Below are 16,504 nucleotides of genomic sequence, written 5' to 3' on the forward strand. Positions count from 1 at the left end.
TTCTGAATAAAATGAAGTACTTGTGCAAGCTTTTGTTGGAGTTTTAACAGTAGTTCTATGATTCTTTCAGCCAAAGAAACAGAAGAATTTATTTGATTCTTTTATATGTTCATTTTGTTTTCGGCAAGTATACAGGTACTTCAGAGGCAGTGGGAAAGAAGCAGAGATGAAGAGGGAGCCTGCTCGAGGAGGTCTGGTACTAAGAAACTTCACAGTGTGATGCAATGGTAAAATACTTAAAACAACAAATAAGAGGAATACTCGAAGAACAAATAAGAGGATCAAAATTCAAATAGAGATCGGCCTCCGAGTTGAGTAGTTAGTTTTTTACTGTAACATCTCATAACTTTGCAAGAATTCAGAGATTTCCTAGGCAAATCATTCATTTTGAAGACAATAATTTGAAACTACTACATTGTTATATAATACACATCCTTCAATCCTCTGAAGATGTATCAATCATAGAGAGTAGAGTTGGGAAGAAGGCAAGATTCCAATATAATTTCATATGCCCATAGCTCTGTTATAAAGATTGTTTACAATCAAGAACGTTTACCGATCACTTGATCGCCCTAAAACAAATAACATGCTAATGAATATAGGAAACAAATAGTGTGAAGAACACTAATACAAATGTGGACTGCCTGTATCAACCGATTCTCGAGTTATCCCGGCCGAATACTAGAGTGGTAGCCCAATTGACGGCGACGTAAAATCTGTTCCTCCAACTCACCACGCGAGTCAAATAGGCCGAACGCCATATGAACCAGCTGACGAACCCTGCCATCGAGAGACCCTTTGCATCCTATTTGATATGTCAGTTTTACAATGCACAACAATTAGTTTCAGTCTAAGGCTTTGTGCTTAAGAAAGAATAAGGATTTGATTCTACCTTGTTCTGCCTTAGATCGACTAAGGCTTTGTACCGGCCGACAGATGCCATGCTCCCTAAATGCTTGTAGACGAAAGGATCTCCTAGAGGAACCTCTTTGGCACAATAAGCTTTCCCGGCATTCGTCTTACCGATCTGATTGAATAAGTTGGCTAAGTACTTGCCTTCCCTCTCTGCAACCTATTTGACATATCACACAATTGTCATAATTTGACATAAAACAGATAGACGAGCTGAAGTATCAAAAGTTGGGACTGACCTGAGCCAGAGCAGGAAGAACTGGCTTCCCTGTTTGTTCAAGGAAGCCAGCACAATCCCCAAGTGCAAAAACATCTTCCGCCGAGGGAACTCGAAGCCATTGATCGACACCGATCCTGCATTCATAAATCGCCATGTTTGTTCTCGACATGATACCGAAACAGAATTGAGCAGCACAACTCAATGCCACACTAACCTTCCTCCAGGGGATTGGGGAAAGTTGAGAGATTTTATGAACTGAGAAGGCCCAACCCCAGTCGACCAGACTAGGAGACCATAAGGAACGCTTGTTCCATCGTTAAGGTGGATCACTTCCGGAAGCACCTCTTTGACGACACCGCGCACGAGGCGAACTCCAGACTGGAGAAGAATGCACACAAATTGTTCGACGATTAGCCACACTCGCAGACAAGGACAAAAAATGGCACTTGCTAGCATCTACATTACCCTTGTCAAGTGATTCGTTGCATATTGCCTCAAGCTAATATCGAACGACGACAGTATCTCATTTGCCTGCTCAAGAAACCATCAAGCCTCGTCAAGTGATTCGCCTGGTTTTATCTTGAAGGAAAAGGAAGAAGCATGATGTTGAACTTGAAGGGTTCACCTCGATGAGAGTCACTCGAATGTAGTCCTTCACATGCGAATACCTTTCGCGCACATCTTTCATGATGAAATCGCTGAGTTCACCGCTGAATTCTACTCCGGTCGGGCCGCCGCCTACGACAACGCAGTGCAGAAGTCGCTTCTTCTCGTCCTCGGATATGCCTGCACATTCCACACGAAAACACAGTGATGATCGGAACTTGGAGGAAATTTGCTAAGAGCAGATGCAGATGCCACTTGCCGGGGGATTCGGAGAGCATCAGGTTCAAGAGAAGCTTCCTCCGGATTTCTTGAGCATGGTTTACCTCGCGGAGAAACATGGCGTTCTCTTTGACTCCTTTGATGTTAAAGGTCAGAGGGTCCGCACCGGCTGCGATGACCAGCTTGTCGTATGCAACTCTGAAGCGGTGGGGGGAATGAGGCGGCTGCCCGTCGCCGGGAACGGACTCACAGTACACCTGCAAACGGCTGAAACAGTCAGCACAAGTCGAGGGAGTTGCCGTCGGATATGGTGTAGAGGAGTGGTTGAGCTGGTTGCCTCGTGTTTGTCGGTGTCGATGCCGGTGCAGGAGGCGAGGTAGAAGTAGGAGTCGGGGGATCTGGCGAGGGCGGACTGGATCCGGCTGACCGGCTCGGCGACGGAGCGGAACTCGAGCGTCCCGACGCAGGTGGAGGCCAGCAGAGGCGTGAAGACCATGTGGTTCCTGGGGGAGATGCACACGATGTCGTAAAGCTTCGCGTCCAGGCCTTTGAGGAACCGGCAGCCGGCCCAGCCGGTGCCGAGGACCACAACCCTGGGTTTCTGGCCGGGCTTGGTGGCCTCCAGCCCCGGCAGCCTCTCGTCGTCTTCGTCCGCCAACTCGTCTTTTCGGGCGGCGGCCGCGGCCGAGGCCGAGGGGGATTGGGAGTGCGGCGTGTGGCTGATGGCTCTGCTCTCGTCTCCGAAGACGCCGGCTCTTCTAATCGGAGACAAGTGGCGAGCTCCATTGAGCAGAGTGTGGTACGGTTGGCCGGAGGGAACCCCGGCGCGGAAGAGCGTTTCCGGTCTGTAGTGCATGCCTCCGGCGGCCGTTCTGCTTCGTGACTGGCTCAATGCAGCCTTCGCAATCTTAGAAAAAGCCATGTTCTGCATCGATCTACATAAACAAAGTTGTGATTTTGATCGCGTTGAGGAAGAATCAAGAACAAACATATAAAAAATAGAGATTGAACTCCAAGAAATTGGGAGAACTCCAATAAAAACTGCAAATTTGGCATCCTTACCTGAATGAGATGCAGATCACAAGGGGACGGAGCTTGAGCCTGAGCTTGCCGATGAAGAACAGTCGGCAACTTCACACAGTTGCAGAATTGAGAATAGGGCAAACTATACATATATATTTATAGTAATGATTTTTTTTAAAAAAAAACAAAAGGAGAAAAAAAAAATCTTGACTTACTATACAAGAAAGAACGAGTTTTGAAAGGACAAATAAAAATAATTAAAAATGTGTTTTTTTTTATTGTCATTTGTCTATAACTTGTAAAAATAGAATTTGAATTTAAACTTTAATTCAATTCAATGTATTATGCTCTCTTTTTGTTGGCAGAGAATTTTTATAATAATTTAAAAAATTGGGAAGAAAAGGAAAAAAAAATAATGAGGGAAATTAAAAGAATGAAGTGCACGTTTTGTTGAAGGAATTAAATGAAGCTTTGAATTGTCCACCGTCAAGGATGGGTTGGGCACAGCAAATAATATTAATAAAATAATAAATACTAAGAATCTTAACCTAAAAAATGAGTTTTAGTTTGTATCTACATGGAATGGAATGAAATGAAATGAAATGAGATGTGTTTTGAGGTTTTTGGTCTTATGTTCCAAAGCTCTATAGAAATGTGCGAGGAGAGGTGCAAAAATGGTATTTCCCTAAGAATTTTTCTACGAGAAGAGTTTTAGAAAATTCTTTCCAAAGAAATTTATGCCCAAACTATGAAAATACTTTATTCAAAGATCTTTTAACCCGACTCAAGTTGAAGAGACTTATTCAATGGTGATGTCAAGTTTTATTATCTCAAATCTTAGGGTTGCTTTTTTTTTTTAAATAAATGTGAGTTACATTTTTTTATATAAATAAATGTTATTAGGGTAATTGGTCTAGTTATGAATGTACATGTCTATGATTACGTTTCCTAAGAAATAGGTGAAAAAGAAAAGCCAAGACAACAACACCACCAAGATACACGGCAGACGCCAAGATTGACTGACTGCCAAGTGCCAACCAATTCAAACGAAATTGGAACACGACCATTTTCCCCCAATTTTTTTCTTTGTTTCCATGTTTTTATTTTCCTTCTTCCTGGTTTCGCGGAAGGTGTTTCGTTTGAGTGGCAGTTAAAGGTCTGGGACCCACCAAAACAGTTGGAAAAGAGCGAGAGTTTTTAATATAATTTTTCCAAATCATATTTCTTTTTTTACAAAAATCAAAAGGGCATTGTTTTTTTTTAATCACGACTTCCCATTTTAATTTTTTTCTTTTAATGAAAATTGAAAGGGGATGCTGTTTCTTTTTTTTTTAATATTATTTTCGTCCAAAATTCTAAACGGGTCGGATGCATGGTAAGACTTATTGTTCGAGTTGTAGTAATTACAAACCGTAAATACTACACATGTTTTAACCGTTATAATTTTTATAGTTGCTGTAACATAAATATTAGAGGAGTAGATCTAATTCACATTGTAATAATTATAATTTTATAATTACTATCATAAATGAATCATAATCATTATAATGTAAATATTTTTTAACATATTAAATATGTACTATAGTAGTTACAAAATAGTGATTGTTACAACATATTTATCAACTATAAAATTATAATTATTACAACAGCTCACATTTAGATTAGAAATTTAGATAGGAAAACGATCATTTTAGTGGCCTCTTCAAGAGGTCTCACACATTCTAAAAGAGGATAAATATTCATGGACCAATTGTGACAGATATCTAGGGATGTAAATGAATCAAATCGCTCGTGAGCTATTCGAATCTCGATTCGATAAAAGTTTGTTTGAGCTCATTTAATTTGACTCGTTAAGATAAACAAGTCAAGCTCAAACTTCACAATACTCGGCTCGTTAGCTCGTGAACACGTTTGTTAAACTCATGAATCAACTTTTAAATAAAAACAATAATAATTTTGATATTGAATTTATAGATTTTACACTCTACTTATGAAAAGTATAGATAAATATATTAAATTTATTTATTAGAATAAAATTATAAACTTTAATAAGAATATTATAATTTCTCTTAAATATATAATTTAGTTTTTAATGAATATTTAAATTTATAATTTGTATTTATTAAACTCGTTTAGGTTCGATAAAAGCTCGAATAAGCTCGTGAACCATGAATATATTCGTTAAATAAAGCTCGAACTTGACTCGATTATAAATGAACCAAGTTCAAATATTCAAGAATTCGATTCAACTCGACTCGATTACACCTCTACTGACATTCATATAAATACAAATTGTGCCAACTCATAAAGACTATAATTATACATAATTGAAATCATTATCTTATCGACTCCTACATCGTCTTAAAAAAAAGATAAATTATGGGAGGACATTTATCCTTACACAGGATCTTTTGCATTATAAAATTAGACATTGAGTGAGATATTTTATACCAGAAATTATTGTAGTAACCATGCATGTACTAATATTATCGTACACACTTTTTTTTATTAAAAAAAATCAAGTGAGTTATATCAGCAGGGATCTTCTGATCCGTAAATTGTGGACCAGGGGATGATCCATTGATCTGGACCTTTGATTTGAATGGACCCCATCTTTAAATAAATGGAGTTCATTCAAATCAAAGGTCCACATGTAATGGACCATCTCCTGGTCCGTAATTTGCGGACCAGGAGATCTGCTCCCGAGTTATACCTTTATTAGGAAAAAATAGGCACGCCCTTCGTATGGAGCAAAAAATAATTGCGTGGAAATTGGAGTATGAGGAAATAAATTGATGAGACTTTGGAGAACATGGACATGCATTAAATTATACTGATTTGCATGTGCCACCGTCAGAAAAGACACGACATCGAAAACGTTTCCCACTTGAACTGTTAATAAGTCGTGTAAAATTGCAAGCGACTTTGAATGGACTTACAAAAAAAATCTAAAGATCTACTTATTTTGACGGCTCTTAATATTAATTTTATAGATATAAAAAAAAGATAAATATAAATATATAGATTATAAATATATAATGAGATAAATCTTAGATCATCACAACCAATCCTTATTATTACATTAAAGATATCATACGTTCATCATCTGAATTACATCCGGAGACGATTTATATTTCTAAAAGCTTCCAGGTGCTGTGGAAGTATAAATAAATACGAGTGTAATGCATGCAAATAGCCATCTAATTTCAAATGAACTTGATGAACAAGCTTACCATTTGATTCGTTTAAATCGTGTTAATGCTTATGTATGAAGAAGTAAAGCTATAAAATAAAATAAATAATACAAAAAATACCCAAAAGGGCGATTGATATAATAAAAAGACGATCAATAGCAAATGATTGTCTTCTATTGTAGGGCTATTATCACAATTCGAATTGGAAGATCGCATGGTAATAATTTTATTATTTTCCAACAATAAAATTTTATATATATATATTTTTTTACTATCTCATAAATTCTTAATTGCTCCTTTGATATATTTAACTCATGACTTAATAATCCAACTCATATCGTCGTAAACTTATATGGAATTACTTTGTATAGCAACTCTAAAAGTGATATTATTTTATATAAAGTAGTTTCAAAGTGATGATGCTGTTTTGCACAAAACAATTGTAAGATGGAGCATAGAGACATTTTATATAACAAATTATAAATAGAATGCTATTTTGAAAATTTTTGAAAGAAAAAGTACTTTTTCGATAATACCATAAAAAGATATTCTTTTAATTTTCTATCCAAATGATTTCAAAAAAACTATCTCAATGGTCCCCCATACTTGGTAAGTTTAGGTTTAATGCAAGAAAGGAACAAGGATATATATAAATAGTGCAAATATTGTATATTCATGATTATTAGAAATATTTAGCATTGGCAAGGAATACTAGGGTTGTAAATGAACCAAACATTCGTGAACAAGCTTGGTGTTCGGCTTGATAAAAGCTTGTTTATGTTCATTCAATATACATAAGATTAATTAAACAAACAATCTTGAACAACTGGTTAAGCTAAACAAACAAACTTAAACACATATGTGTTCAGCTCGTTAATGTTCGTGAACAATGTTCACAAACCATATTTATTAATAAAACTCTTTTCAATATGATAAATAAATAATAAAATAAAATAAATAAATAAATTTAAATGATCAATCTTAATAACCAATCAAACAATCAAACAAGCTTGAATTGAGAGTTTGATAACATCTAAACGAACCAAGCTCAAGCCAAGCTCGAACCAAGCTCGAACCAAGCTCAAGTCATGCTTGAATTGAAAGTTTGATAACATCTAAACGAACCAAGCTCAAGCAAAACTTCAAATAAGCTCAAGCTCATAAAAAATAAATCAAGTCAAACTTGAATACTCATTTCAAAAGCTTGGTTCATTTTAAGCTCAGCTCAGCTCGGTTATCTTATCAAACAAGGTTGAACACCCTAAAGTTCGACTAAGCTCGGCTTGTTTACAGCCGTAAAAAAAACTAATTTATATATAATCGAAGGTACTTATGGTAATGGAGAAATTAAGAATGAAATTCATAAAAACACACGCTAAACATGGATGGAATTATCTTCATGCCAAACTTGAGAAAGCATTATACACTTCATCCATTGTTGCTTACTTGGTTCCTAAGTTGAACTTCTCATTCAACAATAACAATGATAAGCACAATGCAAAAGAAGTGAAATTAACTCTTAATTCAATTCATTTTGAAGATATGAACTCTGAAGGATCGACTTATCAGAATACATAGAATAATCTTATTTGCCCGAGCACAATATATAAGGCAGATCCAAGTATAAGTGAAGGAGACCATGGCGATCCCATCAAGCGGTAGTCCCCTTGACGCAAAGCCACTGGCCTATGAAAACCTTGTCGCAATCAAGGTTAGGGTTGATCGCACTGAATTGAGCAGGCGTCAAATTGAACATCTGAGCCACTGCAAAGCATGTGTCACCTTGCTTTGCTCCGTAGACATTGTTGCACCTTGGAGCTAGAGGTGCAGGCATTGGCCTCCCGATCCCGAAAGATAAAGCTAAGAAAAAGATGTTAGTTTGATAAGAGATTTTGGAGGGAAGATTAGTACGAAAGTAAATTTAGTTTTGGATCATCTTAGCTCAGTAGCAGTTAAAGCTTACCCTCGGCCGAGGAGACAAGGAGAAGGAGAGCTAGGACGAGGGACAATAAGTAAAATGTAGAAGATCTATTGCTTGCCATGGCAGCTAACTCTCTTCTACTTCTTCTTCACCTCACAAAACCTCTTGTTGACCTGCAATGGCATGTAGATCCCCTATTTATATGAATTGTGAGGCAACAAAACTAAACGAGACGCTTTGGTTAAAACGCCTGGCGACCGGCTTCAATTTTGTTCAATCTGAGACAGAATAGATCAATGAATTAATGTATTTTTAAGGTCCGACGGGCTTATCCATGTTTAGATTTGCCATAACACAACAAATTTTTTGACGAAGTATAAGACACAATTCTCCGTCGTGTCATTTGTCATCTAATTTAGCTATTTGTGAGTGAGAAGATCAAAGCACAATTGTGAAAATAACTCAATTCCAGATTACCACAACACGAAACAACATGAAGCTGCAATTGTAACCCACTTTGTAGATTTCTGTCACTTCGAACCAACTCACTGATCTATTGATATTCATGAAGCACTCGCTAGAATTTCTTAAGTAATTATACATTGAAGTAAAGCTGAAATTTTACTTGTTTATTTCATCAGCAGAATCTAACTACAAGCAGGAAGAACCTTATTTGAGTACAGCAATCACAAGCATCTACTCTCCGACAGGCTGGGAAGTGGAGTTGGAGCAAAGTAAATGTCTGTCCAGGCGTCATTGACTACTGAATTGATGTGGACGACCAAAATACTGCGCTATATAGAATCAACCAATTCAATCTGTTGTCGAACTAGATACCTTTCCCTGCGCTCTTTCTGATAAAAAAAACAAGAATTATGTATATAATTAAAATAACAAATTTGTCCAAAAGTTTAGTGTCCAATAATGTTGTTGTTGATCAGGATATAATTTACCCATTCATCAATAACAAGCCCTTCACCCAGAATTTTTGGTCCAGTATCTTCAGGCTGTTTCTTTCGAGCCTCAACTGTAGCATCAGCCTCGGCTAGCAGTCGTTTCAATTTATCCAATTGCTTCAACATGTTCCAACATATTAGCCAAGTTATGCAGCATGTTTCAAGAAAGGGGGTGATTTGTGTAACATAATTCAACTTAATTGACTTACAGTGCTTGGACGCTCAGGATTCAAGAATACAACCCTTAGGATTTGCTCCACATAGACCTGATCTTTCTGCTCATCGAACTGTTGGACATGTATATGACCATGCCTTGGAATGTTACTTTCAGTCCAATATGCAATCAAGCAGGGATGTAGAAAACTTTTAAAGAAAAAACTAACAAGAATATTAAAAAAAAAAAAAACAGCCCGATGCACGAAACTCCCGCTATGTGGGATCCCGGAGAAAGATCCATTGTACGTAGCCTTACCCTACTTTTTACAAGAGGCTGTTTTCATAATTCGAACTCATGACCTTTTGGTCACAAAGCAACAACTTTACCGTTGCGCCAAGACTCCCCTTCACTAACAAGAATATAAGAAAAGGAAAATATTACTGTTGATAGTGTCCAACATATGAAAGTATAGCTCAACAATTTTTCAACTATATGGTAGCATTTTAATGAGCTATCTATGTGCCACCTAAATGGCTAAAATCTTCAATGCACATTGCATGTCTTCGAATGATACTTGAAGAATAGTGGAACATGAACAATTATTTTTTTTTAAGCATTCAGATTTAGGAGACTGCAGGTATAGAGATGCTGAATACTATCTGAAACCTATCATTCAATTTCAGGTAGTTACTAGTATTGTCTTATCTCAGGTAAAGTATTATGATTTGTACCAAACTCAATAATATATACATATGATTTATGTGTAGCAACAAATTTACCCAAAACATAACATGTCACAATCTTCCCAATGGAAAGGTTTATTAAATGTCAATATGTTTTGCATCAAAATTAAGGTCAATAAAAGGTTTGGTTTACGATATCTCACCAATTCAGGCACATACTCCATTTGCTCTTTGACCTTCAAACTTACAATCTTAAACTTAACCTTGGTTTTCTGATCTAGTGCTTTTACACTGTTCTCTGGACGCTCCACGAACTTGAAAACTGCAAAATTGAAGTTTGCAATGAGACCAAAATGGCCACGTCCATATAAGAGACAACAATAAAAAGATAAGCTGAAATATGAAGGAATGAACCAGTTGCAACGATACTTTCGCCCGGAGAAAGTATTGCTCCAGGAGGGCGCATGAAACAGCTCTTTGGCGAGGTGGTTTGAAACTAATATCAGAAATTGATATCAGCAATACCTCATTCGAAACAGACTGAAGCAAAAAGATCGCAAGTGCTGGACGAACCTTAAATGCCACATGTGATTTGCTTGTATTTTTAATCCTGATTGCACTCTTGACTTGCTTCCCAGGTTCATCTTCAACATAAAAGAATATGCAGTGAGCAAAGATGAGTAACTATACCAACCAAGAAGTTATGCATTCCAAACTTCCAATTTATGATAAAGATCAGATGAAACACAAAACACACGAGAATGAGTGAACTTATTCGCAAAATAGGAAAGTACGCAACACACTGTTCCGATGAACACTGATAAACGACAATTATAACAGGTAATTAGACCGCACAAATATAACTAATTAGTTGTAGCAAGCGAAGAAGCTTTGATCCTCGTATGATTATTAAATTTCCCCCCTAAAGATCACATAAACATCACAGGAAGAAAAAGAAAACAGTTAGTTCACCACTTCTTGTTCTATAGATTCGACATAAAATGTAGATTTTGAGTAGATCGATCATTAAGTCAACAGGAGAAGATCAAAACTTCCCTCATTTAACACCAACTATTCAGTTTAAGCCAAAGTTGAAATTCACAGGAGTGCTACCAAAATCGGTAATTCGTCTGCGAGGAAAAGGAAATAAGGCGAATGAAACTCACAAGGGAAGTAGAGCTTGCTCGAGGGATCGAGACGGAGGCAGCGCCGGACGGGCAGCAGCGATTTGGCCACCGACGAGACCGATCCTCTCCCGCCCCCGCCGCGGGAGGTCGTCGAGTACTGCGTGTCGGATCTCTCTGCCGCCCGCGCGTCGGGACCATGGCTGATGTGGCGGTGACTCACCGCCGCCGCCGCGGAAGACGAGGAGGAGGCGCCCGCCTGCCAGAATGGAATCCGGCAGAGCTTCCAAATCTTTCCGCCGTCAGACGGCTCAGCCCTCTCGTCAGCTAGCGCCATCGCTGGCGCTGGCAGCTATCCGATCTGAATAACGGAGAAGAAAGGAAAGCCAAAAGGAAGAGAAGGGCGGACTTGACGCCGACAGGAAGCAGGATTCAAATTCAGCGGAGGTATCAACTTCACATCCGCTTACCCACTTTGCAATATATATCCACACATTTTCCCCCACAATTACAACAACTACTCCTTAATTAGTATAACATAATATTCATTAATATTAATCATAATAAATTATTTATATTACTTTATAATTGTTATAATCTAATATTACCATGTATTGATCAATGTTAACTAGTATTAACTAGCAATGACATATCCAAATTATAAAAATTATGAATATGCACAATGATTAATGTTGATCAAAGTCAAAATAATAATCATAATAATAAATATATCTACTATATGATAATATTGATTATTGATAAAAATGAAATACTCATATTGTCACTATAACATGATTTATTAATGTTGATCAGAATTAAAATATTTATGTTCTATCAGTTATGATTTATAATTACTATAATATAATTTTATTTGAAATGGTAATATTGTAATAGTTATAAATTTATTGAAACTACAAAATCATCAAAAATAAAAATAATTTTAAAAATAAAAATGTACAAGATGAAATACCCTTTTGATAAAAGGGCATCCTATATACCAAACTCCCACCAGTGAGAGGTCTGAGAAAGAGTTGAATCGTATTAGAGTAAAAGGTAATAATACTCATCCCAGACTCTAATTATACATAGACAAATAAATTATGGAAGACATTTTATCTTAGCACAGTGACTCTTTACATTGAGAAGGTGAAACATCTAATAAAATATTTTACATTTATTGAGAGTCAGATTATATTGAATCTATTATATACAATTTTACCTTATATTTTACAAGAAATTATTTCCATAATTCAAATATATAATTTTAAGATTATGTTGCAACAATTTTATCATCGCACGAAGACTCACTTTCAATACACCCTTTTATAACAAATCAAAAGGCTCTCTTTGGCTGTTAATAGACATTTTCTTGTTGATATGGACAATGTAAAAATGTCAAAATACATTTATCTAATGTTTGTATAGAATTACAACTCAGAACATCTTTGCATTTTGTCAAACAGTTTGCTGAATGCTCTCTACTAATTCATTGCTATCAAAATCCTTTCAGTATATACAACATGGGCACACTTAACCTGGTTGATGCTGTTACCATGAGAAGTTTGTCACAAGGCTAACAAAAATGTACTCTCTGTGCTATCGACCATCTAGGACTGTGATCGAGAGATGGTTCCTAGTGAGCGAGTCACCCTTGCTCGTCGACGTATCAGTTTCAGATGGTTCCTTTGTCACTACGAAACCAGGCGGCTTTGGTTCGGGTAACATAGAAGCATCGCTGCTTAACATTAGTAGCACCGACGACATGGTTGGTCTATCTTCGGGTCGTTCTTGAACGCATAAGAGACCGACCTTTATACATGCTAAAACTTCATTGATAGGGAACGATTGAGCCATCGAATCATCAACTAGTTCTAATGCTTTATCCTCCTTCCATAGGCTCCACAACTGCAACATAACGATATTTGAAATGTCACTCCCCAAAAACTAAATAAATAAATAATTTTTTTAGGTTTACTTACATATCCGATGAGATTTTTATGGTGCATATAATTATAAATTCCTCGATTCTTTCTACCGCTCACTATCTCGAGCACGATCACACCGAAGCTGAATACGTCTGACTTTATCGAGAAAATTCCATCCATCGCATATTCAGGCGACATATATCCACTAAACAAAGGAGATAGATAGTTAGAACATAAGCAAACAATTGTAGAATGTCTCAAAGAGAATACTCACTAAGTTCCCACCACTTTAGTGGTGTTTCCCATCATTTCATCGCCTCCGAATATCCTTGCCATTCCAAAGTCTGAAATCTTGGGAGTCAAATCTTTGTCGAGGAGGATGTTACTCAACTTCAAATCCCTATGGATGATCCTGTATCTCGAATCGTGATGGAGATAAAGAAGTCCTCGAGCAATTCCGACTATGATATTGTATCGCGTTTGCCAATCGGCCAGCGCCCGGTTCTCGATATCTGCTCAATTATCAAAGTTTAACATCCCCAAATCTTCATTATGATGAAACAAAGGGAGGGCAGCACTGACCAAACAAGAAGGTGTCTAAGCTTCCATGAGGCATGTACTCATACATCAGAATCCTTTCTCCCGCTTGAATGCAGCAACCGAGAAGCCTAACGAGATTCCTGTGCTGCAGCTTGGCGATCAGCATCACCTCGTTCTTGAACTCATCGGCTCCCTGAGCTGAGGTTTTGGAAAGCCTCTTCACGGCGATCTCTTGCCCTTCGCGTAAGCTACCCTGTAATCAATGAACACATTAATTCAGCGTCGAGTCACCTTCTCCGAGTTCAAGGTACAGTGTGCGTACTCTGTAGACTGGGCCAAATCCTCCTTCACCGAGCTTGTTGGCAAAGGAGAAGTTGCCGGTGGCATCTTCGATTGAGCTTAGATCGAACAGAGGCAGGTCTAGGTCTTCTTCTTCTCCTCCTTCTTCAGGAATGGAATTCTCTGTTAACAGAAACGCACCCTGTTATTATGGCTGCTGACGGTGGAGTAGTAAAAGAGGTCTGATGAAGTGGGATTGGCCGTACTTCTTCTCATCTTCCGAATTAGCAAAACGGAAGCGACGAGCGCCGCGAGGAAGATCCCCGCACAAGAGACGGAGATAATCATGGCCTGACGACCTCGGTTAGATTTGCTTGACTCTGAGATGGCAATCATGTCGGCGGCCGCCAGACGGATGTAGAGATCCTGCCCTGACCCGCTGTCGGAGAAGCACTTGATGTCCGTCGGCGGGGCAGTCCAAATGATGCACCCGCTGCCGCCGCTGCTGATGTTGGCGCTAGCGTAGGCCGCGCAGGAGCAGTTGCTCAAGCACCGGGTCTCGCACTCGTCCAGATTGATGCTCTCGTACAGCTCCGCCGTCGATGTGTCCGGCAGCTTGACTCCGCTCTGCTTGAAGAACCCATCGGTGCCGTTCCGGCAGTCCAAGTTTGTGTTCCTCAGGCAGCCGTCCGACCAATCCCTGAGGAGATCCCAGTTATGTTCGTTCTCCGGGTGGAATCCCGGCAGGCACTGGCACAGGGGCGAGGTGTTGGGGTAGCAGACGCCGTAGGGGCCGCAGGTGCCGTAGTAGTCGCAGGGATCCAGCGGCACATAGCCGCGCACGTTCCACGCCTGGCTCCCGTCCACCCACGTCTGGATCTGGTTCAAGCCCGAGTAGGAAGTCGCGGCCGTCGATGGTGTACTGGTAGTCTACCAGGTTCTCGGTGTACATCTGCGGCGCGCCGCTGAGGTAGAGGCCGTTGGACGGCCCCGCGCGCCAGTACGGCTGTGCGCCGCGCCACACGACCATCTGCGGGACGCCGCGCCAGTCGACGCCCATGACGAAGTCGCCGGGCGAAGGATCGACGGCCGTTCGCCACGCGGTGAGGTTGGCGCGGCGACCGCTGGTCAAGTTGATCCCGATTTGCATCCCCGGGAGAAGCGTGTCGGTCGGCAAGTCGAAGCTCTGCCACGTCGACGAGCCACTGCCGCCGGTCTCGCCGACGACGAAGTTTCCAGTATCGAGCAGCCGCGCGACCGGGTTAGCAAGGGCAGGCGAGCCGGAGGAGGACCAGATAGTGGAGTTGCCATCCGAGAGGATTAGCATACCGGCGGAGGTCACGGAGAGGTTCCCGGAGCGGCCGACGACCGGGGTCCGGCGGTTGGCGACCCAAACCACGGTTTGGGGAGTCATGTTGTAGAACCATATGCCGACGTAGCGGTTGGGGGAGGTGGGATCGGGGCTGAAGAAGCCCAACTCAAACTTGTCGCCGGAGGAGATCAAGGTGGCGTCGGAGGCGTCGAGGAGGGGTTCGTCAGGGGTCAAATTGTCGGCGGCGAAGCAAACGGCGATGAGGCAGAGAAGGAGCAGGGCTCTCCGGACCATGGCGGGCGGAATCACCAAGCCTGGCGATCAGGCCAGCTTCAACGCGAACGGGCCAGATAAATCTCTTGGAATTGATCGTCGATCAGTGTAATCATCGCCGCAACAGATGACGACAGCCGGCCCCAAAAGAAAAGGACTGCTCCAGCTTTTCTAGGGCAAGGATTAACCTCAAGAAGACGAAAGTAAAGTTGCAGATGGCAACGAAAGCAAGCGCGCTGCACTTTGCAGAAAAATGGATTTGAGGGGGACTTTGACTAGTCAAAAGTCAACGCAGGTGGACGAGAATATCTATCTGGTTAGGAGCAATCCAATAAGAGTCCCCCACGTCGAAAGATTGCCCCCTCTGACGGAGGATATCATTTTACAGCAAGAGAAGGCCAACAGATTCATATTACGAAGTTGACAAGGCAAGCATGACCCACACGAAGAATTAAAGGGAAAATTTTAAAAGAAAAAAAGTATCTCGAACTATTCAAAGATGCTTCCAAATTAAAAAAAAAATTGATTACTTTTTTATATTAAAAATAATATTATTTCAACATTATTTTAATCACAAAATAGCTATTATATAAAAACAAATCAAATTAAAAATCTAAAATATTTCTATATTTAAGAAATCTTTATAAACTTAATTAAAATTATTTTTTAAAATAATTAAATTTATCATAAAATTATTATAACGCTCAATTAATTGACTCTAGTACTTATTAATTAGCTACTACCTACTGCAAGCAATGATAGCCGCCACTAATCAAGATTAAATAATATTAATTAATTTGGTTTACAAAATTATATAAAAATAATTTATTTATGGTTTTTTTTTTTGACTAAACTAAACTTTAAAATAATCTAATTTTATATATTATGATAGTTATTAAAATAAAAATATTTTTAAAATAGAGGGTCTCTTTTAACATTTAAAAAGGAGAGATTTTTTATTTTTATGATTCCGGTATCTAAGACACTTTTGATTTTTGCCCAAGATTAGGTGAAGAGGTTGAATAAGTGTGGAAACGAACTTCTCTTCCAATCTTGCAACTTGTTAGAGACTTGAGAGAGGGGATTATCATTAATAAAACTTGTTAGGAACTTAACAGAGGGGATTATCATTAATAAAAAAAGAGAGAAAATTCGAAAAA

At 39.2% G+C, this 16,504-nt stretch overlaps 4 protein-coding genes across 5 annotated transcripts; all 4 read right to left on the reverse strand.

The window, feature by feature from the left end:
- Nucleotides 1–474: 474 nt before the first annotated feature.
- LOC121989607 (internal alternative NAD(P)H-ubiquinone oxidoreductase A1, mitochondrial-like) lies at nucleotides 475–3,139 on the reverse strand. The gene is made up of 9 exons (XM_042543748.1): nucleotides 3,020–3,139; nucleotides 2,295–2,892; nucleotides 1,998–2,214; nucleotides 1,758–1,918; nucleotides 1,598–1,663; nucleotides 1,347–1,510; nucleotides 1,152–1,266; nucleotides 893–1,072; nucleotides 475–805 (listed from the first exon to the last, which is right to left on the reverse strand). Exons 2-9 carry the CDS (start codon nucleotides 2,886–2,888, stop codon nucleotides 650–652), a joined length of 1,653 nt encoding a protein of 550 aa, XP_042399682.1. The 5' UTR covers nucleotides 2,889–2,892; nucleotides 3,020–3,139; the 3' UTR covers nucleotides 475–649.
- Nucleotides 3,140–8,544: 5,405 nt separating this feature from the next.
- LOC121989609 (vesicle-associated protein 4-2-like) lies at nucleotides 8,545–11,477 on the reverse strand. Of its 2 annotated transcripts, none has more exons than XM_042543750.1 (7): nucleotides 11,058–11,477; nucleotides 10,465–10,535; nucleotides 10,321–10,387; nucleotides 10,095–10,213; nucleotides 9,261–9,338; nucleotides 9,049–9,168; nucleotides 8,545–8,949 (listed from the first exon to the last, which is right to left on the reverse strand). In XM_042543750.1, the coding sequence occupies exons 1-7, from the start codon at nucleotides 11,350–11,352 to the stop codon at nucleotides 8,890–8,892; spliced, it is 810 nt and encodes a 269-aa protein (XP_042399684.1). In that variant the 5' UTR covers nucleotides 11,353–11,477; the 3' UTR covers nucleotides 8,545–8,889. The 2 variants fall into 2 exon arrangements, with proteins under 2 accessions (XP_042399684.1, XP_042399683.1); XM_042543749.1 differs by having other exon boundaries at nucleotides 10,306–10,387; nucleotides 11,058–11,476.
- Nucleotides 11,478–12,402: 925 nt separating this feature from the next.
- On the reverse strand, nucleotides 12,403–15,564 carry LOC121989614 (receptor-like serine/threonine-protein kinase SD1-7). Its single transcript, XM_042543755.1, has 6 exons — nucleotides 14,026–15,564; nucleotides 13,803–13,942; nucleotides 13,523–13,733; nucleotides 13,215–13,452; nucleotides 12,995–13,145; nucleotides 12,403–12,920 (listed from the first exon to the last, which is right to left on the reverse strand). Exons 1-6 carry the CDS (start codon nucleotides 14,153–14,155, stop codon nucleotides 12,612–12,614), a joined length of 1,179 nt encoding a protein of 392 aa, XP_042399689.1. The 5' UTR covers nucleotides 14,156–15,564; the 3' UTR covers nucleotides 12,403–12,611.
- On the reverse strand, nucleotides 14,475–15,365 carry LOC121991563 (G-type lectin S-receptor-like serine/threonine-protein kinase At4g27290). Its single transcript, XM_042545553.1, has one exon. It carries the CDS (start codon nucleotides 15,363–15,365, stop codon nucleotides 14,475–14,477), a length of 891 nt encoding a protein of 296 aa, XP_042401487.1.
- Nucleotides 15,565–16,504: the final 940 nt, after the last annotated feature.

Source organism: Zingiber officinale, chromosome 6B (genome assembly GCF_018446385.1).
Source record: "Zingiber officinale cultivar Zhangliang chromosome 6B, Zo_v1.1, whole genome shotgun sequence".
NCBI lineage: Eukaryota > Viridiplantae > Streptophyta > Magnoliopsida > Zingiberales > Zingiberaceae > Zingiber > Zingiber officinale.